Source organism: Lacerta agilis, chromosome 9 (assembly GCF_009819535.1).
Source record: "Lacerta agilis isolate rLacAgi1 chromosome 9, rLacAgi1.pri, whole genome shotgun sequence".
Taxonomy (NCBI): Eukaryota; Metazoa; Chordata; class Lepidosauria; order Squamata; family Lacertidae; genus Lacerta; species Lacerta agilis.
In genome coordinates, this window is record NC_046320.1 from 17,040,677 (window position 1) to 17,065,733 (window position 25,057).

General features: G+C 42.6%; 1 protein-coding gene across 1 annotated transcript in view; it reads left to right on the forward strand.

Annotated features, from left to right (window-relative positions):
• Positions 1-25,057, forward strand: part of GABRB1 (gamma-aminobutyric acid type A receptor subunit beta1) — a 74,931-nt gene that overhangs the window by 24,505 nt on the left and 25,369 nt on the right. Inside the window, exon 4 of the mRNA XM_033160935.1 lies at positions 20,942-21,162. Coding sequence (XP_033016826.1) covers positions 20,942-21,162 — 221 coding nt within the window. The remainder of the gene's footprint in view (positions 1-20,941; positions 21,163-25,057) is intronic.

Below are 25,057 nucleotides of genomic sequence, written 5' to 3' on the forward strand. Positions count from 1 at the left end.
ATGATATTACGATTTGAATTCCAGGTACCCTCCAGGTGTTCAGTTCCACAGAATACAATACAAAATGCATTAAGAAATAACAAGAACGAATAAGAAATAAAAGAAACAATAAATATACATTTAAAAATCGATGGGAATATTTAATGCTCTGCGCCTGCTGTTCTCAGACACTGCTTCCATGCTTCTTTGCAGATGCGCCACAGTTGCCTTAGGGCCCTCTAGAAAGGGAGGGATCGAAAAGGATGAAATGTTATTTAAAAAAATATGCAATCTTATCAGAACAGGGTTTTTAGCTTTAAAATATGAGTCACTTTGCTTTTGCTTGTTTCCGCTTAGAACATTTGTATCTGCTCAGTATACGAACCTTAATGGCTATGGATTCCTTTAAAATGTTGAAAAGAGACATCAGGGGACTTACTGTTTTTAAGATGGATTTAAAAATAAATAAAGCTCATTGGAAGATATGTCCCATGATACACAACTGCCTCTGTAGCAGGATTTGACATATCCTAAACATGTGCTTTATGAGCCTGCTAATCACTGTTCAGATTTGGTATTAAATATTTAACAAAGGCAGCATGGTAAGCGGAAATCACTTACTAAGGAAGGATGCATTCCACTGGGAACTGTTCTTCAACAAGTGGTACGGAAATTAGCGTTAGAGTCACAAAAGCATGATGAATTCTCATTCATTTCAGCTAGGGCCGCCTCAAGAGACAGTCCCAGCGAACGGAGCCCAAAATAGCTGGCTCCCCCGAATGAGAAGGCATAGATAATTTGGCTTTGGCATTTCTTCCATCCTTCACCTAAAGTAAACTGCATCATTTCCATTATTGATATATTGTTAAGCATTCCCCCAGATGGCGAGAAGTTCCTGAGGCAATGCTTCCCCAGGTTTCGTTTCCTTTGGAAGGAGGCGTAATTGGGAGACTTGCAGAGTTTTGTAATATTTCATGTTTATTTACAAACGCACAAGTTGAGCATAGGACCCCGTCAGATCTTGAGAGAGAGAGGCAGTGCAGTAGAGCAGTGTTTTTCAACCTTTTTTGGGCAAAGGCACACTTGTTTCATGAAAAAAAATCACGAGGCACACCACCATTAGAAGATGTTAAAAAAATTAACTCTTTATATATTGACTATATATAAAGTAATTTTTTAATTTTTCCCACGGCACACCAGGCAACATCTCGCGGCACACTAGTGTGCCGCGGAACAGTGGTTGAAAAACACTGCAGTAGAGTACCAAAGTGCTTTTTTTTTTGCCTTCTGCTCACCTTCTCAGCTTCCCTCGCTCTGTCTCTCATTCTAAGACTGCAGTTCCCACGTCTCTCTGTTCCCAGAACTCTTTCTAGTAGCACCTTAGAGACCAACTGAGTTTGTTCCTGGTATGAGCTTTCGTGTGCATGCACACTTCTTCAGATACACTGAAACAGAAGAAGTGTGCATGCACACGAAAGCTCATACCAGGAACAAACTCAGTTGGTCTCTAAGGTGCTACTAGAAAGAATTTTCGATTTTGTTTTGACTATGGCAGACCAACACGGCTACCCACCTGTAACTGTTCCCAGAACTGCTTCTGCTCTTCTCACACACAAACCAAGTTTACATCATCCATTCATCATCACTCGATATTCTGTATTTTCCTTATCAATAAACAACCCACCCAACTCGCACAGATAAACCACCAGAATAACAGCACAGTCCTATATATACCAGTATATGTCTACCAAGAAAATTCCATTGAGGCGTATTCTCAGATAAATCGATACCAGAGTGCAGGCTGCAATCCTGTACCCACCTACCTTGGAGTATGTCTCATTGAACACAATGGGACTTGCAACTGAATAGGCCTGTGTAGTGTACAGTACTGTAAATCTCGATTCCTTCCACTGAATTTCCTTTCAAGACAGCAGAGCAGGGAAGTTCATGTGACCATAAATCCCACAAAATCAATCCACCCGTGAAGACAGAAAGTTCCTCGTCTTTGTATAATTTTCAGGCTTTCATCTAGGAAACTGAAATAATACTATATGACTGAAATGGCCATGGAGCTCACGACATATCTCAAAGTGTTTGTGACTATCCCATGGGCTGAAATTGGTCACTGAATACATTATTAAAGCCTTTTCCCAATCGTGAATCCATTCGTGAAAAATCAAAGTCTGCTCACAAATAATTTCTCAGTTTCTGGATTAATTTAGCATCATTGGTTGTCTTCCCTTCTTTTAAGGATTCCCATTCAGTGTTTAGGTAGCTGTATTTTATTTTATTATTTTATTATTTTATTATTTTATTTATTTATTTATTTATTTATTTATTTATTTATTTATTTGCTGGGACTTGCTATATGCTCCTAAAATCTGCTCGAACCCAGCAGAGTTTCATAGCTGCTATGGCTGATGTCAGGGCAGGTATCAGGAGTAAGTAAGCAATAAGATGCAAATACCAAATATGACTGATCTTGTCCAGTTCAGCTCAGTAAGATATGTCTCATTTTCTGTTTCTCATGGTTCAGTCCCCTTGCTTTATCAGGGAAGCAGTAGAGGTGGTATGCAGAAGGGCTGCAGCACAGTGGTAAAGTAGCTGCTTTGCAATGCAGGAAGTGACCTCTCCAGACAACGGAACGACTCTTCTTTTCTTAAATCTGTAGTTGTGATGCACATGCATACTCCATCCATTTCCCTCCCACCCACCCCTTTGTGCGGCCCCAGGTTCTGGCAACCCATGCTACACCACTGCCTAGATATAGTAACATAGGAAGCTGCCTTACGCTAAGTCAGCCAGACCATTAGTCCATCCGACTGGCAACGGTTCTCCAAGATTTCAGGCATGGGTATCTATCAGTCCTGCCTGGAGATGCTGGATATCGTCTGGAGAGGTCACTTGCTGGTTCGCATGGAAAAGCCTTTTTCAACAGATCCCAGCAATGGAAGTGCACAGCAGCAGCAGCAGCAGCAGGTGTTGAAATTTTGCACCTCTAACTATTTTTTGCCCGGGACAACTGCCCCTGTGGCCCCTCACATGCTACACCACTGTATCTAGGCTTCCATTTGTCCATGTAAAGTTAGGTCCCTGCAAATGTGAATGTGGAAGGAAGGCAAGTGGAGACACATTTCTCAGCGAACTGCTCATTACCTACAAAAATCAGAGCAGAAGTTCCCAGCAGGTTGTTCCCATTCTCATAACTAACAGAAAATAATCTGCCTGCTGCATAATGCATATTACAGCAGGAGCTGCCAGCCACCCTCTATCTGCTAGCGGTAGATAGAATGAGAAGCAATTTGGACTTAGCGCATACGCAGGTGAGAGTTTGTGTATATTTGCATACTATATTTATAATAATCCGTCTGTTGCATCATACTGTTGGTAATGCTAGAGTACCCTCTTCAGCAGAAGGCATTAAGGATGGGGGGAGAGAACTCAGCTCCAGAGGTTTCAAATTACAGCACAGCTGGGTAAAAGTGATTAACATAAACTATGGAGATTGGCCCTCAGCTGCTGCCTTTCACACCAGGACTGGGAATGTGAGTAGCATGAGAATGGGTTCGTATAACTGTTTTCTTATTAGGATGTGACTCTGGGGTGAAAATCCCCACCTTGTGACTAGGCTCATTGTGCATCTATTTGCCGTGATCCCGTTTCTTGAACTTCTGAAAGCAACCTGACGTGTAATAACTCTGTTCATAAAATCCTACTTTAGGCACATTTCACTGTGAGAAAACAGTATTTGGATAAATCTACGCAGGGCTTTTTTTCCAGCTGGAACTCGACGGAACTCAGTTCTGCCACCTCTGAGGTGGGTTCCCAGGTGGGTATCATTGCCATTCTAAGAGAATGAGGGAGGCATTCATGGTGAGACCTCTTTTTTCTAGAAAAAATAGTATTAGATCTACCTGCAAAGTGCAATTAAGGTAAAAAGGTAAAGGTAAAGGACCCCCTGGACAGTTAAGTCCAGTCGAGGGTGACTATGGGGTTGCGGTGCTCATCTAGCTTTCAGGCCGAGGGAGCCAGCGTTTGTCCGCAGACAGCTTTCCAGGTCATGTGGCCAGCATGACTAAACCACTTCTGGCACAACGGAACACCAGAGTGCACGGAATCAATTGCCCCATGTGTGCTTTCTACTTGTAATAAATGGGACACAGCTTCCAAAATACAGCCAACACAAACAAATGATAAAGAGGTGGCAATGCTAAGTCACTTCCTACAGGCTGATCATCCAATCAACCCTAAAACTCTTTGTTATCCATGGCTGAAATGTGGGTAACTCTTTCTTAGGCACTTAGCCAGGCTCCGCCTGTCCTGCTGAGCTTTGCATGTCATCCCTTTGTATCCTGTACATTCCTTCTTGTAGGGTGGAGCCTTTTGAATTATTAAGAGTGGTGCACTGTTCTCTGGCCCAGATGAGCACTTGACAATTTACACAGAAATCATTCTCTTGGCAGTGTATTATTAAACAGGACATGAAAGCTTCTTTCTGGAATTAGCTTCCTTGAGCATCTTAACTGACTTGGTCCTCTTTTTTATTATTATTATTAAAGATTTTCTTGATTTACAAAAGTGTGTGCAATGTCTCTTTCGTATTTTTTCCAGAAAGACCACACACAGGACCCTCTAAGTGTCCCTATTTTCCAGGGACCGTCCCGGATTTCCAGAAGCCGTCCAGGTTTCTGATTTGATCCTAGAATGTCCCGCTTTTCCTTAGGACGTCCCTATTTTCATTGAAGATGTTGGAGGGTATGGAGTTATCAGATCCCCAATCCATCTGAGGCAACCCTTTATAGGGAAGGTTTTTTTTTCTAATGTTCACTGTTTTATTATGTTTTTATATATGTTGGAGGCTGCCCAGAGCAGCTGGGCCAACCCAGTCAGATGGGTTGGGTATATTATTATTATTATTATTATTATTATTATTATTATTATTATTTATTGAATAGAATGTCCCTATTTTCATCAGATAAGTATTGGAAAGTATGCAAACAGTTCTGTTTTTCAGACCTGTGTGAACAATTCAAGGAACTGAAGGTAGATTCATAAGCCTGTTGCAGACTATCAGGAGATGTCCTACGCACAAGTAGAACCCTGGTAGAGACACATGCCCGACTGGCATGTTCCCTCCCTCCTGGGCGATCGTTCGGGAGCTTCTCAAGCATTCTTCATCCCGAACATCACAGCGACTGATGCCAGAAGACATCAGCACACTTACGGATCCACAGAGTTTGCTCAGCTTGCGTGACAGAGCTCAGCAACTCAGCATTTAGGCTAATCTTCTTTATTTACATATAAATATACACGGAGCACTTCAACATGGCTCCCTCTCTCTCTAGCATCAGACAGCAAAGAGAAAGAACAAAGGACAATAGTCCCACTTCAGGGAACACAGTAAGACAAACATCCTGTCTTCGTCACATCCCATTCCTGTGGAATCAAAACACATACCCAGTCATGTGATAGACAACAAACCCATGACTGCACACGGAGAATGAATCTCCAACAGAGACATAACAAACTTGTTGCTTAATTAAAGCCAAAGACTGCAGTCAATTGACAGTAACTCTTTTATTGCCTAAAGGAGACTATATAAAAGCCCTAACAAACTCACTAACACAGACCTTCCTTGTGCTTTAGTCCTTATGAGATACCTATAATTGTATTTGTTCGCAGTAAGCCACTTGGCACTTTTGCTTCAATAATGTGATAAATGGCCTAGTTTTCCCCACAATTTGTATGGCTAAAAAAGGTAATAACTATAGTGAACTCTTGTTTATGCACCTGCCATGTTTTTAACCTGACAGAGTTTCATGCTCCCAAATTGGCCACAATATGCAAATGACATGGTCATTGATGAGGGCATTCACAGGATGCTGCCAAAAAGAACAACTAGCTGTGAATTACAATAAAACCAAAGTCATGGTGTTCTCAAGAAACAATAGGGCCTATGGGTGGCAAATGGATACTGAGACAATTGAACAAGTCAAAGTCATTAAATATCTTGGACTTGACTTTCGGTCAACAGGGTCCTGGGTAGCACATCTGAATTATGTAAAGGAAAATGCATCTCAAAGTGGCAAAATCTTATCACGGTTTTTCCACACAAAAGGCGGTAGCCACATACCCTCAGCACTAGAAGTGTTCAAAGCTAAACCCCTGGCCCGGCTACTATATGGGGCACAGATTTGGCCTATTGCTCACCTTGACTTTAGAAATTGTTCATTCCAGGCTCTTAAGGCTAATTTTCTCAGTGCCATCTTGTGTTCCAAACGCTTCATTGCACTTGGAGGCCAACCTTCCTTCAGTTGAAATACAAATTTCGTGCAGGACATTTTCTTATTAGCTTTGTCTGAATTTCACCCCCACCAGTCTATTGCCCTTAATATTGCAAGACCATCACCAGAGTGCTTGGACCAAAACTGTTAATCAAAAGCTCTACTCCTCTGGTTTATTACCCCAACAGTTATTAACTTCGGGTTTTGATAAAGCAGAGAATTTAATTAGGTAACGCCTATACAACATTGAGCAACAGAATAATTCAGCCACCATAAGAAAATTTTGTCCTTGGTACATTCCCCCCCCCACACACACACACCTAGTTTCCTCCACACATCTACAACCTATCTGCAAAACTTAATAGTTTTAAAATACAGACGTGCCTTTACCTATCCAAGATTGAACATGCTGCCGTCGGCAGTACTCGAGGGTGGCTTCCATCAAATTCCACTTGAAAAACGAATGTCCATGCGGATATGGCAGTATTGAATCTGTAGCGCGTGCTGGAGGAGACTCTTGAGAGTCCCATGGACTGCAAGAAGATCAAACCTATCCATTCTCAAAGAAATCAGCCCTGAGTGCTCACTAGAAGGACAGATCCTGAAGTTGAGGCTCCAGTACTTTGGCCACCTCATGAGAAGAGAAGACTCCCTAGAAAAGACCCTGATGTTGGGAAAGATGGAGGGCACAAGGAGAAGGGGACGACAGAGGATGAGATGGTTGGACAGTGTTCTCGAAGCTACCGGTACTAACATGAGTTTGGCCAAACTGTGAGAGGCAGTGAAGGATAGGTCACGAAGAGTCGGACACGACTGAACAACTGAACAACAACAACAAGCGCGTGTACTCCTAGTTTGCTCTCTTTATAAAGATCTTTGTAACGAGATTATTACCCCTCTTCTATCATCCATACCAGGTTGTTCATCCATTGCCACAGTGTCCTTCCTTCTTGAAGACCAAGATTACCGGTGACAGCAAACACAGCAACATTTTTAGCTGGGGCAATTAGAATTACATCTGCCATCCAACTAACCTGTTTAATGCCTAGTAAAGAAAGCCCACTAGTTCATATGTTTCACTTGTGGTCAAGGACAGTTATTAACTCTTTTATTTGTATAGTTGTAAACTTTCAGAATGCATTTTGTATAGCCAACCATCTAGATATATCTGTATTTTATTCCTTTGCTGTGGCTTGTGGATGACAAAAATAAAGATATTATTATTATTATTATTATTATTATTATTATTATTATTATTATTAACCTGAACAGAAAGAGAAAGGCAGACAACCTGAGAGGCTCCAGTCTGCCAGAGTAGCATGCACATCTTAGAACGCAGGTAGGGTTAGGGTGAGAGAGATGGTCTTGCTATTATCCTGTGAAAGAAAATCTCCACAAATATGTAGGTGTCATTTATAGTGCACTATGCCGATCCAAGAAGTGTGATTTAAGTATACTAGGGATCAGCAATTTAACCTAGGGATACCAGCTGCTCATGTTCCTCCTCTCCCTTCATCCCTCCATTTGCCAGCCTTGAAATAACAAGCAACACGGAGACAGTGGTGTATGTGGCAGCAGGATGTGTTGTCAGGAAACTTCAGAAGATAAATATTGAGGTTCGGGCAGTGACCATTTTAGGTGCGTCCAATCAACGCGCAATCACCGATGCCCTTTGGACCCAGAAGGCAGCAGAGCAGGGGCGGAATGAAGGAAGGAACTGGGGCAGAGCAGAACAGAACGAGGGCAAAGTGGGGCAGAATACGGCAGAATGGGGCAGAACAGAGAGGGGCACACCTATGCAAGTTCTATTGATGCGCATGGGGGACAGGAACAGAACCCCCACACAAAATGGTCACCACCTGTGCTGACACAGCACTCCTCAAAGCGGTCCTCCAAGAAAACTAGCACCTAGACCAATGGTGGCTAATCTGAGACCCTCCAGATGTTGTGTGCTTCAGCAACATCTGGCTTTTCTGGTTGGGGCTGATGAGAGTTGGAGTCCAACAACATTTGGAGGCCCACAGATTACCCATCCCTGGGCTATAGTATTGTACTATATGTTAATGCCAGGAAGTTATTTCTAATCTGGACAACATTTCTAATATAAAAAAAAAACAACCAGCAATAGTGTGTGTGTGTGTTGTGGATGAGAACCTACAGCATCCTGGGAATAAAATATCTTAGGATATGTTTTTAAAACCCTAAAATCAGTTTACTGGGTTTTTAAAAAGAAAATATTTAAGCCATCTGGAATATTCAAGCTAAATAGATGCATACCCTAGATTTTATATTTAGATCCACATATTGGATTTGCCACTTTTTTGCTCTCCAGTTTCTTCACATTTACATGACTTATTCCAACTCCCAGGTAAAGGACCCCTGGATGGTTAAGTCCAGGCAAAGGCGACTATGGGGTTGCGGCGCTCATCTCACTTTCAGGCCGAGGGAGCCGGCGTTTGTCCACAAACAGCTTTCCATGTCATGTGGCCAGCATGACTAAACCGCTTCTGGCGCAACAGAACACCGTGACGGAAACCAGAGTGCACGGAAACGCCATTTACCTTCCCGTGGCCGTGGTACCTATTTATCTATTTGCACTGGCATACTTTCGAACTGCTAGGTTGGCAGGAGCTGGGACAGAGCAATGGGAGCTCACTCCATTGTGGGGATTCGAACCGCCAACCTTCTGATCGGCAAGCCGAAGAGGCTCAGTGGTTTAGACCACAGCGCCACAGGTGCTTATTAGTAGGCTGAAGATGCTCATTTATCCTAGTGCTCAGTACCTTCTAAATGCTATACATTTTCATAGTATGTGTGGCTTTGTGAAAGTTGCTGTGGCAATTACAAAGGAAGGAAGGAAGGAAGGAAGGAAGGAAGGAAGGAAGGAAGGAAGGAAGGAAGGAAGGAACTGTGCGTGTTAGGGGATGAAATAAGAATAAAAGAGAAAGGTTCCAGCTTCAGACCCCAGAAGTTTCTTGTTCAAGACTCAGGGTTCGTCCACACTTTTGCTTGTTCCATGCCTAGAAAGCACAGGTTGAGGAGGTTTTCCAATTGCCCATGCTTTCTAGGCACAGGTCTGAGGGTTTTTCTGTTTGTCCCACTGCTTTCTCTGGGAAAACCTGCTGTGAACAAGCCTGCAATATTGCTGGCATGCACATAGTTTTATCTGCAGTTTTAGGTTCTGATTAGCTCCAAGTTGTTGCATCTGACTCACTTCTAGCTTCTGCATTTTCTAGCTTAGTCTTCTCTCTGACACACAAAGGAAGGGTGGAATATAAATTCAACAAATAAAATATATTAGTTGCTTGTTGTTGATGGTGGTGGTGATGTGGCAGCTCAGAACATTGGCCCTTCACCTGTAGTTGGAAATTGTACAGTGCATCAACACAGTACTTTTGACCATGCAACTTGGCTCTTTGAAGAGCCGTAAAAGGAATAGCTACATGCCATGCCACAAAACAAGACATTTACTAAAGCATTATGTAATCTTCTTGCCGGTATGCTGTGCCATGGTAGATGTTTGAGCAACCATTTATCACTGAACTCTGCTCTTTGCTAAGAGCTGTCCATAAAGATTTCAATCAAAGGTTTGAAATAAATAGCTTTAGGATGGCCTCACTATCACTCAGTCTGAACAGCAGAAAATGTATGGGAAATTAATTATCACTGTATACAGTGGCATGAACATGCCATTTCCCTGGCCTGCTGAAAAGGGAATGATTAACAACTCTGATTAGCATGTGAACAGATCAGACACTTCTAGCTAAATAATAGTGGCTTTTAAACCAAACCGAGCACAATTTAAAGTGTTGGTGCTGACCTTTAAAGCCCTAAACAGCCTCGGTTCAGTATACCTGAAGGAGCGTCTCCACCCCCCATCGTTTTGCCCAGACACTGAGATCCAGCACCGAGGGCCTTCTGGCGGTTCCCTCACTGTGAGAAGCAAAGTTACAGGGAACCAGGCAGAGGGCCTGGTACCAGATCGGTACCAGATGTCAAAGGAAAGAAACAACTACCAGACTTTTAGAAGACATCTGAAGGCAGCCCTCTTTAGGGAAGCTTTTAATATCTGAAGGACTATTGTATTTTAATATTTTGTTGGAAGCCGCCCAGAGTGGCTGGGGAAACTCAGCCAAATGGCCGGGGTATAAATTTTTTATTATTATTATTATTATTATTATTATTATTATTATTATTATTATTATTTTAAAGGATAAACAAAAAAGTACAGGCAGTACACCCCGCAACCCTGATGTATGGAAAGTGATAGGCAAGCTCAACTAGAATAATTTTTCTCTGCAAAGATAGTCAAGAATCACAGATGATTCCCACATGATATATTCCGTTTAAAGTGGTAACACAAAAATAGTGTAAAGCCGGTGCAAATCATAGCCTAAAATAAGGATGTGAAACCTACAGTCCTCGTCAGCCCCAGCTGATAGCAGGGGTTGTGTTCCTGGCCACTGCATGTATAAGCAAAATTGGGTACGCCAGAATGACCCATAGAAAACCATTGAAAAACCATTTTTTAGATCGCTGCACATACCGGTGGTAGGACAAATGTGGTTCCTACTCTTCCTCCTCTTCCTCTCCAACCACCTCTTCCTCACCCAAACACTCCCATGAAGGCTGCTAGGATTGTTGGCCATTTTTTCCTGCTCTCCTATCCCATCATTTCCTATCTTCCCCCACCTCCATGCACATCATTTTTATGGTTATATATATATATATATAGAGAGAGAGAGAGAGAGAGAGAGGCAGCATGCCAAAATCTGCGAGCACATATGTTTAATAAGCATAAGATGTGAGTGGTGCAATCTGAGCTAGAATCTGGAAGCAACAGGCTGGGAATCCAAGGCTCTGGCTATGGGGCAAGCAAGACCCTCTTGGGGTGTTAATGCTTTGAACCCCTCCATCGTAGGCTCAGGTTGTATATAGGTGTAAATAAACCATATATTATAAAGACACCACAATCTTTGCTGTTCTTCATTCCAAAGAAAACACGAACCCCTCCATCGTAGGCTCAGGTTGTATCTAGGTTTAAATAAACCATATATTATAAAGACACCACAATCTTTGCTGTTCTTCATTCCAAAGAAAACACGAACCCTGGGTAAGCACCAGAAACCTCTTGAATCTCGCACCGCTCAAAGATTGGGGTGGCAGGCAACAATATTCTGTTTGTGTTGATGGCAACATATTACTAGGAATCAAGAGCCAGTATAAGCTGTTGATAAGAATGAGTTGTATTCAAAGGTGTGCTTCTGCTAAGACAGCGAAAAGAACCAGTTAGGGGATTGAGTTAATCGTCAGGCTTGCAAAACCTTATTTGCAGTCAAATATATAATCACCACGTGAGCCTACTATTCTTCTTCTCCACAGTAGTGTCTTTAAATTCTATGCATGTTTATTTCCTAATTCAACAGCCCAGTTTTAAAGTAGGATCAGAGATTATCTGTCATTCAAACTACAGTATTCTCTGCCATTTTTTCCCAGAAGAACTTCCACATACTAGTATGTCTGTTGTACCATAACTGCACCATAATGACAATTCTAAGAAAGCTTGGTCAGTTCTGGCACAAACTCTACTACTTTGTCTCTAAACCTTCTCAATTGTGAGGTACATTTAAGTTTCATAACACATGTCATTGACAACTCTTCAAAAGTTCAAGATTTTGAGGGATGTAGCAAAGTTCTCATTGAATTGTTAGTGCAAGCCCCCACACTTATGAGTAGAGTTGCTATTTTATCTTTGTCTATTGTATCATTAGTAGTGACAAGGTGAGTCAATATTTCACAGTACTCTTAGATTTCCTCCTGTTGAATAAACTGTGAAGGAGTCAGCAAAGTGGTAGGCATTATATTTCAGCAGGTAGAAATTCTCCCAGAATAAAATGGCACCCTTCCCCTGTTCCTTTCACTGAGCAAGGTTATAAGTTCAACTTCTACTCCTTCACTGTATGTTACAGCATGGACATAGGAACACTTTGGTTTTTAATTACAAAATACGCTGTAACAAAAATTTGTCAGAGTGACAGTTTTGGACTACTTTGCAAGGAGAGACTCCCTTGATTAGATGCTGGCCAGTGAAGGGACTGACTGCTGCAAAGTCCACCAGGGGGGTACAATACTTGCTCCGACCCGGACACCAGCAACCCACGTTACGCCCCTGTATGTGGATGTTTTTTTTTAAATATGAGTATCCAATCATATCAGTCCCCATCAATAAGCAGTCTGAAGTGTTACAACGTACCACTTCATCTGCTGTTTGTGAGACCGTGACCTACTTAGTGCAATAAAAGAAATAATTTTGCATACACTTTGTCTCCCATTTTCTATTCTCATTGAGATTATAAGCAGAGCTTACCTAATACCTAGCATGTCATTAATGTCATGTTATCAACACCAGCCTTATCTCCATAACTTCCCAGTGGGGTTGGAAAGTTGTCTTAGAAACACAGTTGCCATAGCAACCGGATAATAATGGACGTTATAACAACTTAGCGCAGTTTTGCTGAAGGACACTGTCAGACTTTATGAATTTGGTTTATTATTAGAAATACGGCATGTGATCCTACAATGGGTGCTTGTTGTGTAACTTACCAACAACGGTGGGGGGAGCACATTAGAATTATTTCTCTCTCATTCTCTCTCTCTTTAAATACTCGTTGCAGCTTTTACAGTTATGATGAACACAGGGCACCTGATGTCTTGGGCTGTATACACACTATGCATTTAAATCACAGGACTCCACCCCTGAAAAAAAATTAATAATAATCCTGGGAACTGTAGTTTATCTTTGTCAGTTGCTTATCAACTGCTTGTTCCTGCAGTCCAGGGCAAGCAGCAAAACTGAGCACCCGCTGGGCTATTCAGTTATAGATGACTGAGGAGTTGGTGGGTCACAAAATGTGCTGACCAAGAGAAAATTATATATAAGAAGTTTGCATATATAAGAAGTTTGCATGGCATGGTCATTATTCTAGATGTGAAAATGTCCAGGCATTTTAAATAGTTATGTTTAGGCTGCATTGTTGTTCTGTTGCCACCTCTCGTCTTGCTAATTCATCACTAATGCTGATGTGCTGCTGTTTTGTTGTGTTGGTATTTGGAGCCGAAAGTTTCTTTCGTGCCCATTGTACACTGCCCTGGCATTTGCTTGCATTAAATATTTTTAAGTAAAGAAATAAAATGAGGTTCAGCTCAAAGGGTGCCTCCAGAGGGGTGTTTATTGTAGAATAGCTGCTGATCAGGGTTGTTTCTTCCACCATCCACACAACATAGCTTCCCCCGTGTAATCCATATTCACACTTTCTGGGGAATCAGAAAACAGACAAAGAAACAAACCCTCCATTGCCAGCATCCAGTTTGCAAATTCACACACACACACCCCGGTCTGGAAGACCCTTAGTCGTGAATCATATTCATTTTCTCCTCTTTCGAAGAGCAAAGTACTCTCTAAGCATTTGTTACCACTTTTGCTTTTATAAGAATGGGAAGTTATTGCAGGGTTGAAAATCTTCCGAATTGACAAAAGTAGTAGAAAAGAATTTGGTTGACTTTGATGAGTTTTGGATCATGCTCCTTTAGGATGAATGTATAATGGGCTGCCTTACATTGTACTCCGAAAGTGCAAGGGCTGTCAAGGAAGTGTTTATTATGATTGCTTTGAATCTTTGACTCTTTATATGGCAATGAAAGGTTTTGAAAGGCCCCAGTTTTGCAACAGCAACTAAATTATTACATTGCCTTTGATACGTTCTGTTATTTGTCACTGCAAATGTTTCTGCGCAAACTTACAAGCTTTGATGCAGTGTATTTTATTTATTTATTTTTGTTACTTTTCCGTCTTTGCCTCAGCTCAGTTATTATGGAGAAAGGAGACACTCAGACATAAGGCTAAAGGCATTGGTACAGGTGAATACTGATATCCAAGCTAAGCTTGTTATGCATCGAAAAATCCAATGAACACGTCAAGCGTTAGAGAATTAGCTTTCAAGTGTTTGTGGAAATTCATCTGCTAGGGCTTTGATATGAGACGGCATTGGCATGAAAGCATAAAAGATGGATGGCTATGCATTGAATATCAAATTAGAGTTGAGAGGCAAGCTCAGAATGGCATCTTCATTTAAACTCAAAGAGGGATACTGATTTTGGATCACATCAAATGAAATCACCAGTTTCCAGGTCATAGAAAACAAGTTGGAGGATTTTCTCATCATTGGTTTTAAAGAAAATCGGATCTGTTCCTTTGTCATTTCTGGGTGCCAAAAGTTAATTAAAATGCATTCCTTTCTCGGGAGGAGGAGGGAAACCTCTGAAGTTCTCTTAGTTTCATCTTCAAGCACTGACAGATTTCAAAGAACAATGAAGCGTTGACAGCATTATCAATTGGACCTGGTGAACTCTAGTTCAAACTACAGATTTTTCATCCAGACCCCTTATATACTTTATGACAATGATTCCTTCCTTTCCAAAACAGGATCTAAAATGTTTATTCTGGTCTGATGTTATATGGAATGTAAAGGAGCAGACTGGTATAATATGCAGGTTTTTAAAATAGTTGTTGTCGTAAATTCAGGCAAGTTTTACCAATGTATTTTAAAAGAGAACACGAGTTTAGTCACCATCCACAGTTAATATGTATGCAGTGATAAATGTTATAAAATTTGTGAATGTTGATACTTACTGATAATTCTTAAGAACTTAAGAGGCCAGTAGGATGTTAGCTATAATTTTTTGCATATCTTCTCTCTAGAATGTTATGGAGATCTTCTAGGACTCTTAACTGCCATCCCAGGCCACTGGCCATGTTGGCTAGGGCTGTTGAGAGTTAATGTCCCTCATTATCTAAACCAGAACTTTCCAAACTGTGTGTCATGACAGGTTAGTGTGTTGGCTGCAGTGTGTAGGTGTGTCGCACGAATGCTCCCCGCACTTCTCCCATGGCTGGAAAGGGGCTGGTTTAACCTCCGGTTTGCTAGTAAAACTGAATCACTGTGTCCCAAAATGAAGCAAAACTGAATTGCTGTGTCGCGAAAAGATGCATAACTAAAAAGCGTGTCACCAACATGAAAAGTTTGGAAAGCTCTGATCTAGAGGTTTTCTATTCCTGCTTTAATTAAACCACGCTTGTTTGCTGTAACACAATCTGATATTCTTCTATGAAATATATTTGCAGTATTTTACAATGGGTCATGTTTGTTTGGTGGTTCATGAGCAGGGCAAGCATGGCTAAATGCAGAACAGGCTGACTTTGCTTACAATTTCATCTCTCAGATGCAACCTGCAGTCCTGCCCATGCCGTTGATGGCATTTAAGCGACACGTGTGCAAAACTGCACAATTTTTAGTAGGCTGTAACTCCAGAAAGGACCAATAGCAATAGCTTGATTTGGCGGATGAAACATTTCTCCTCACACTGTTCAACTTCCTTTCATCATAGTTCTCCATGTGGAATCGCTCTGCCAATGAGGCAACAAATTCTTCCTTAGCCAAAGGTGTCAGCTCGTAGTGAGAAGAAAATAATCACCAGACACATCAAAACAACTTGATTGGTAGCATATTAGAACTCTACCAGCAGGAAGGTGACTATGTCCTTGATATGGAATCTAATATGAAGCCTAAGAGACTCTATGAAAAATGACCCTAGGAATCTGTTATGGATACATATTTTTCCAGCCTTTTGCTTTTTTAAAGAACTTGTTTTTAACTATCTATTCATTATTGTAAGTGCTTATTTCCATCAATATTTGTAATGAATATTTAATACTATTACTTAGAGATCATTCATTTCATTAAGCGATAAATAAATCTAGCTAAATAAATAAATATCAGAGGTTGTGCTGTTGGCTTTAATCAGAGACTTCAGGCAGCTCCTAATAAACTCCTAATAAAAATTAGGCAAATTTTGACAAGACAACAAGCATCCTGGGTAGGCCGGATGCATGAATAGATTTTTTTGATCCATCACAATTTTATAAAGAATGTGGACTTTTGGTTGACTTCTGCATTGCAGCAAGTCCCCACAAATGGTTTTCAGTGCTAATTGCACTGCTATTTGTGTATGTAAATGCATCTTTTCATTTAAGGCCATTCCAGTTAATGGCTTTATAATAACAGGGTGAAAGGATGCCAGGACTGGCACAATTCATTATTTTGCACAGGCTTGTGGGCCCAGCCTAAAAGCTGGAACAGACATAGCTTTTCATTCATCTGCCCTGGTAGTCCTCTCCACCAGCCCCTTCATAGCACCGCAGTGTCATGCAAAGGGTTTATTAATAGGACAAGACAAGTAGGGGATAAGACTAGCATCATCCCATGGCCAACAGATCATCAAAAATGTCACTTAAGCAGCCTCCACCCCTTGCAATAGCAGAAGGCTGAAACTAAAGCAACATCGTAGGCAGGGATAGGGAACCTGTGGCCCTCCAGAGATTGTTGGACTCCAGCTCCCATCAACTGCAGGCAGCATGGTCAGTGGCCAGGGATGATTGGAGTTGTGGTCCAGCAACTTCTGGAAAGCCACAGGCATCCCACCCCATACCACGCAAATGTCCCATTTTGAGCCGGACATCCAAGATTTACTGAAGCCACGCCGTCATCTGATGGCAATCCCAGATGTCCCATTTTGGCTTCTTCCTCCTCCTCCGCTGTAGTCTCTGCCACCAACGCCGCCACCGACGCCACAGCAGTCATAGATCAGGAGTTGCCACCACACTTCCATAGGCACCAGGTTCTGGAAGTGGTGCGCTGGAAGTACAGCGGAGGAGGAGGAAGTGGAGGCTGCAGCCATGGCAGAAGAGGAGGCAGAGGCCGTGGCAGCAAAGGGAGTGGGAGAGACAGAGAGACAGAGAGACCCACTGTTGATGCTAAGATGCCCACCCAGGATGTCCCCATGCAGTTGCCATAGCGCACTCACTCTAAGGGGGTCTCAGATTGCCATGGCATGTGCTGGTGAAAGTAAGGCAGTGGGAGCAGATGGGAGGTGGCAGGGAGTGATGACAGGCAGACAAGGACATGGTGTAGGTGGGTGGGTCCCAATTTGCCCTCCCGAGATGTTGGGGGTTATGCCACCTCTGTCAGAGGGAGCAAATCTTAATAGCAGCTGCATCAGTGTTCCAGTTGCCAGAGGCACTGAACATCAATACTAGTCTGAAAAAAAACCTGAAGGGATGCCTCTGGCAATACGATGCCATCTGGCAAGATTATGCCAGCCTCACATGAACTCATTTTAGATGTGGAAAGCGGGTGAAGAGTAGCCCATCAGAGTTGCAAAATCCATTCAGTACCTATGTATGTTTATAATTTATTATACGATTAAAAACAAGTGTACTCTACTTAATACAACTACCGTGTTTTCCCGAAAATAAGACATACCCATAAAATAAGCCGTAGCAGGATTTCTAAGCAAGCATTTGCGCAATATAAGCCATACCCCGAAAATAAGACATAGTGATAGGCACAGTTCTGGAGGGTGCCAAGGAAGAGGTGAGGCTGGATGCAGCACCTCCCAGCAACAGCTCCAGCCCCGCCAGCAGCACCCTTAAGATGGCCCTGGATAGGTGTGGCTATGCAGCGTACCAACATGGAGTGGTTAAGAAGACGGGCAGCAACTGGAGGGTGGCTCCTCCAGTGGGAAGGGGGCTCGGAGGTGACCGGAGAGGTGCGGGCAGCCCCATCAACAAGGTCGGCTCCCCCTGTCAGGTCCCGGTCGTTCTGTGCGTGCTGCAAACTGAGGCATAGAGGGAGACATACCGGTAGAAAGTGAAAGTAAAAGTCTCCTCAGTGAAATAAAATAAAAATAAGACATCCCCTGAAAATAAGCCATAGTGTGTCTTCTTGAGGAAAAATAAACATAAGACAGTGTCTTATTTTCGGGGAAACATGGTAATACTGATATGGATAAAATAAAGTAAAATTAAAAGGTGAGTAAGCAAAATTGAAGACTTAGGCTGGATCTAGACACATCAAAGAAGTGTTTCAGTTGAACGTGTTTTAAACTTTGTATGATAAATTGGGTTGGCAAACACAGATTTACACAGCACCATCTGTTGTCACAGTGTTAGAATGCATAAACAACATACATAAAGCGCTTTTTCTTTGCCAATGTAGCTGAGTCCTTAGTAATTTAAAGGACAGATAAATGGTCTATGTAGACCGAGTAGGTAAAAACGGCTGATGAATTTTGTAGGCTGCCGTGCAAAATTTTGCAGTTTGTTTGCAATGGTTGCCTTTGAAGAGGTTGCTCCAGTTTACAAGTATGAGAAATTCAGTCAGAATTAGTTACTCATAAAGGTTTTTCGGGAACTATTCCTAAGCAGGACACTAGATCCATGTGCTACCTCCTGCTCACAATTCTTTTCTGGACCGAATTCAAGTGAATGGTGACTTCTTAAGACACAACCTTTATTAATTATATGTCTCCGTGGAAATAGAGGATTGCAGTAGAGACAAAGACTATGTCGGAAGAGGCTGTGTACACTACAAATCTGCGCCTAAAACACTGCGTAGGCACTGGAAATGGCAGCTTTAGGAAGTAGGGACGTAAGAATTAGGCAATCCTGAACTAAAACACAATCATGAAGTAAAATATGAAGCAAAGTAACCTCTTAATGAAGTAAACAGGATCTACTTACATATAAGAATGGGTTTGATGGCAATGGGTGCTACTGGCTCTCAAATCCTCTCTGCATTTTTCATTAAAGTCCTTACAGGAGCCCAGCTGTTCTCATTTCTTTGCCTTTTGGTTCCCAGTTGCTTTTCTTGCCCCAGGCAAGGTGGTGTGGAGCAGACACAACATCTAGTGAGACGGAGAGGTTTGTCAGGGCGGCAAGAGCTGGCACTGAAGTCCCTTTTCTGAGGAAACCTGAAGAGTCACCATATGGCGGCAACACACATGTTTGGTGCACTTGCAAGCAATTAAAAAGCTCATCATGGTTGCATTAGTTGACATCTTTCCAGGGAAGGAGGCCCAGCATCACTGTAATAAGTGACCTTACCACTTGTAGATCCAGATTCCTCTGGGCCTACAAGTGCAGTTTATCCGCTGGACGACTAAGCACATCCATTTATATAACCCAAATTAGGATACCCTAATAAACTTAACATACATACAACCCCTCCAGAACCGATGAATGGTTATGAATGAAAACCATTATAAATACACCATAACAAGTTTTCACTCCAAAATCCAAAGTTTATTAGGGCGACCAAAAATTTCACAAAATAGCGGACAAGCTTTTTGAGTTATAGGTAGGTAGCCGTGTTGGTCTGCCATAGTCAAAACAAAATAAAACAAAAAAATTCCTCCCAGTAGCACCTTAGAGACCAACTAATTTAGTTCTTGGTATGAGCTTTCGTGTGCATGCGTGCACACGAAAGCTCATACCAAGAACTAACTTAGTTGGTCTCTAAGGTGCTACTGGGAGGAATTTTTCATAAGCTTTTTGAGTTCTGTGATATTTTTGGCATTGCCCAAATATGAAGTTGCCGGATGTTGGGGGCAGGTTCCTATTGACCAACATAACTGTATTTACATTTTATGTCACTTAGAGATATTTTAAAAATACATCATTATTGGGGATTTTTTTATTAACAACATACATAAAGCCAAGGCTTTGGGTAGTGGAAGTGACAGTACTCACTGATAGAGAATAACAGCAAAACCCCCCCCTTTTTTTGCTACCCATGGCAGCTATTTCATGCTAGCATCCACATAGGGTTGCCCTATTTCAAAAAGTGAAAATCTGTTGTTGAGTTATTTTTGCAAAATCTTCCCCCCCCCCAAAAAAATGAAGTTTTTGAGCTGTTTTTAAGGAAATTCACCAACAAATATCAACACTTCCGGCATAGGTTGCCATTTTTAGCCTGGACCCTATTTCCGACGGATGTATGGCAGCCCTACACCGACGGCACTTTTTATCAAAATAGGAGTATTGTTCTAGCATCTCATCACTAAACCCAGTTACTTCTTAAGCTTCCAACACTTCCTCTTCCCAGTCTGCTCTCTCTTCTCCTTTTGACCACACATGGTCATTCCACCAGCAATCCCCTGGCTCTGAGCCTTTCCTCCCTGCTGGTGCCTCTCATCATTCCTCCCTCAACCAGTCAGTCCATGGCACCCACTGACACCACACATCTTTTGACTAGCACCCATATTAGGACCTCATCCTTTTAAAAAAAAAGGTCTCATTGAAGCTTGGTCATGGTGTCGTAACTATCTAGTTGAATTCAAAGGTACCTAGGTGCCACTGACATTCTCTGCGTTGGGATCTGGGGCTGTAACATTTGGATAAACAATGACGTCAAGCCTGCCGTGTAGCTTTGACCTTAAGCTGAAGAACATGAAGATCTGTTTTGCAAAGTCTGTATGGACACGCTTAAGGCACTGTGGCACCTTTGTACAGGATGCTCTCAGTTACATCTTGGAGTTTAAGCAAGTCCCTCATGGAGAAGGTGGACACAAGATAGTTCACTGTACTACTTGTAAGAAGAAAGCTAGCATCAACAGGCCAACAGAAGCAGCATTCATGACGCTCACAGTTTGTTATTTTCAGTGAATCTCACTGTACAGTGGCAATAATTGCGCTCTTCAGATCATAAAAAGTATTCGAAACTATGCAAAGTTTACACACACTGAGTTATTATTTTTCTTTTTCTTTTCTTCTTTGTTCCCAGGACTACACACTCACTATGTATTTCCAGCAGTCCTGGAGGGATAAAAGACTATCATACTCTGGAATACCTTTGAATCTGACGTTAGATAACAGAGTGGCTGACTATCTCTGGGTACCAGATACATACTTCCTGAATGACAAGAAGTCCTTTGTTCATGGAGTTACTGTGAAAAATCGAATGATTCGGCTACATCCGGATGGAACTGTTCTTTACGGTTTGCGGTAGGTAATACTGTATTTAAGCCTACTGTGCAGCTACGTACTGGGGTGTGTCTCATCATAGGAAATGGAATACCTGGTGACAGGGATGCTATCTCTAGGGGGCCTTGGGAGCCCGAGCACCCACAAAACTTTGTGTTGTGGGTGCTCGGCATCGGGACCCCATGGCCCCCGACACAACTTCTGGTGCCTCTCGAAGCATCGGAAGTCAAATTCAAGGCCTTGTGGTGCCACCAGAGGTCAGGTTCTGAGGCCACGGGGTGCATGACGTCATATCGGCAAGCTCTGGGTGCCCCTGCCTGATGATTTATCAGGGGGGAAATGTTTACCTTTAACCTGCTCAGAAACTCCTCACAGACACACAGCCAAGCAGTTTTATCTGGTTCTTGGTAGTCCTAGCAAATTGTGATTTAAGGAATGGGGCAAGTGTCCTGCAAACTTACTGCTTAGGAAATCTGCTCAGGATGGTAGCATTCAATGGTTAGATTGTTGTATGAACAATGACAGGCGTCTGCAGTCATTTCAGCAACAGCAAAATCTTATTCTCTGCATAGCAAACATACGGAAGCTTGAAATGAAACTGAAGCCACAATAGTAAGAAGAAGAATTGCACTCTCATTAATTTTGCCCCACACTTCTTGCTTACTCTATGAACGATTCAAGAAAAAAAAATGCTATTAAGTCTCTCTTGGGGAATGGTGGACCACACTGGTGTACATAAATGACTTTTCTCAGGGGAGCGGGGAAAGTGCAAGAGAAAACAAGGCACTGGGGAAATGGCTGATAAGTTCCAGAATGTGGTTATTATTTGTTTAACAGAGCATGTGGGAAATGTGTCTTTCTAATTGCCTTCAGTCTTCATGGCTGCAGCTCCTATCCATCAAACTGGTTAATGAAATATGCAGTGCTTTTTTTCTTTAAAAAATTAATAATGTTTAGGGGTACTCTCATTTTGACTCAAGAAAATCACCATTTTATAGTTCAAATTGGGAAAAATAAATAAAGTAAATGGACAAAAGGACAAAGATTCACAAAATGTTTAGGGGTATGCGTACCCCTGCGTACCCCACCCCCCCCTCCCCGCAGAAAAAAGCACTGGAAACGTGTTAGTGTGCCTTTCCTGTCTTGCTGTAGCTGGACAGCCATCCAATTATTCTAATACATGAGATGGGAAGCTCTTAAATTTTTGGCCATGGCATTAAAATGGTATTGCTATTCTGGCACAGAAAGGTTTTGATAAATAAAAGTGTACAAAAATGTACTAGGGGAGAAAACATTTCATAGCTTCAAAGTTTACGATAATTCACAAACGTTACCGTGTGTCCTTGTACCCTCAGATACTTGCACATGCATGGACCCAACAGGCATGTATGTGTAGTTGTGGGTCTTCAGCAGAAAGTCACAGTAGGCCATAGGACAAACTGCACTTAGCCACAGGGCTAGCCATTAGACCAGGCATAGGCAAATATGGCCCTCCAGATGTTTTGGGACTACAACTCCCATGATTCCTAGCTAACAGGACCAGTGGTCAGGGATGATGGGAATTGTAGTCCCAAAACATCTGGAGGGCTGTGTTTGCCTATGCCTGCATTAGACAATAGACAAAAGCTTTGAATAAGCAAAACGCATGATTTATTACAAACCAGAGAAAGACTGAGGAATACACAGGTTGTTACAAAACTAATAAATCAGACCAGTAACTTTAGGGCTAAATCTTGGAGGCGGTGAAGGAAGGAAGGGTCTAGTCCAGAGGGACATATATGAGACTGAATTGTTACAATGAAAACAGTGCTGACAAAGAGCAGTGTGGCTTTATTTTTATAGAGAATGGGAAAGAGATAGAGAGAAGTAGACCAACTAGGAAAGAGAAAACCAGAGCACACCCTTGAGGTCTTCCCGAGCAAAGGGAGAAAATGTGTATGTTATTTTTAGGGGCTTGTATATTGCCTTTGGCCACCTCATGAGAAGAGAAGACTCCCTAGAAAAGACCCTGATGTTGGGAAAGATGGAGGGCACAAGGAGAAGGGGACGACAGAGGATGAGATGGTTGGACAGTGTTCTCGAAGCTACTAGCATGAGTTTGGCCAAACTGCGAGAGGCAGTGAAGGATAGGCGTGCCTGGCGTGCTCTGGTCCATGGGGTCACGACTGAACGACTGAACAACAACAACAAATATTGCCTTAGGGGCACAGTCACTGGGCTTCCTTTGGTGGTCTCTGCTGAGGATCTGGGAGCAAACAGAGCCAATGCAATATGAGACTTTGGGTTCATCCACACAGGAGTTTAATGTGGATTTGAAGCTGCACATTACTTTAGTCGGTCCACATTATATTCTTCCCATCCAACTGGCAGCCCACAGTAGGGCTGGGCGATATCTGGCTCTCAACATCACTATATCTCACCAGCTAAATATCACGATATCTCGATATATCACAATACATATTGGCGGTGGCAGAGGGCCTTGCTGGGCCTCCCTGCAGCAACAGAGGGCCCTGCCATACCTCCCCACAGTGGCAGAGGGTGCGCTGCACTTCCCCACAGCAGCCGAGGGCCTCGATGAGGCTCCCTGTGGTGGTGGAGGGCCTTAAAATGTAAGGAAGTAGTAAATTTAATAAAAAATATTAAATGCACTTCCATATAATATATTTAATATATTTTCAACTAATTTAAGAGTAGTTTAAGTGATCTACTAGTCAAGTTGCATCTGCTTCGCCACTGAAAGGTCTAAATGGAATGTGCACATGCATAAGAAGAAGAAGAAGAAGAGTTTGGATTTGATATCCCGCTTTTCACTACCCGAAGGAGTCTCAAAGCGGCTAACATTCTCCTTTCCCTTCCTCCCCCACAACAAACACTCTGTGAGGTGAGTGGGGCTGAGAGACTTCAGAGAAGTGTGACTAGCCCAAGGTCACCCAGCAGCTGCATGTGGAGGAGTGGAGACGCGAACCCGGTTCCCCAGATAACGAGTCTGCCGCTCTTAACCACTACACCACACTGACTCTCTGAGTTCAACTAAACTTACTTCTACTTTCCTGGGAGTAAGCCTCATTGAATTCAGTAGGGCTTGCTTGCGAGTAGACATGCATTTGCTTGCACTGCTTACCGAAACGCCTGTCGGGATATATAGAGTGTTGTGTAGCTCAGTAAGTCTGCAGGCTTGAACTTTCATGTAAAGTAAAGGAAGTTGATGCAATAGACCTGCAATCTTACTGTGTCAGAGTGACTCAGCAAAAGTGGGCCAACAGATGATTGGCTGTTGTCTTGTATTAAAGGGGAACCTGTTAAGCAGGGCGTGGTGGTGTAGAGTGGAGTCAGAGAGAGCGAGAGTGAGTCCTACTTGTCTTTGTATGAACTGTCTGTATGTATATAGCTCACATTAAAAGAATACTGCACTAAAGAACCTGTGGCTTTTGCACTTCTCTGCTACAACGCCATGGAGCAATCCGCGACAACGCCCCCCCGCCCCCATAATTCTCACACAGTACCCAACCTCCCATTCAGCATAAGGCAACATAAGGCAAAATACTGTTGTACCTTGTGTTGCGTTCGCTGCGGGTTGCGAACGGCACAGGTTACGAACGCGGCAACCCTGAAAGTGTTTACTTCCAGGTTTCGCTGCGACCACAAGCGCAAAAACGCTCCGCACAGACTGCGCATGCGCAGAAGCATTCTGAGCAGGTTGCACATGTGCAGAAGCGTGATATTGCGCTTAAACGCATGCACGATATTGCCGCTCAGTTGTGGACTTTTCGGGGTGCGAACGGCACCCCGGAATGGATTGTGTCCGCAACCCGAGCTACCACTGTATATGCAAAGTATCGGGTCCACTGATCTAGTATACTGCCTTGTTGAAACACTTATCACAATGTTATTTCAATACCGATATTCAACGATATGG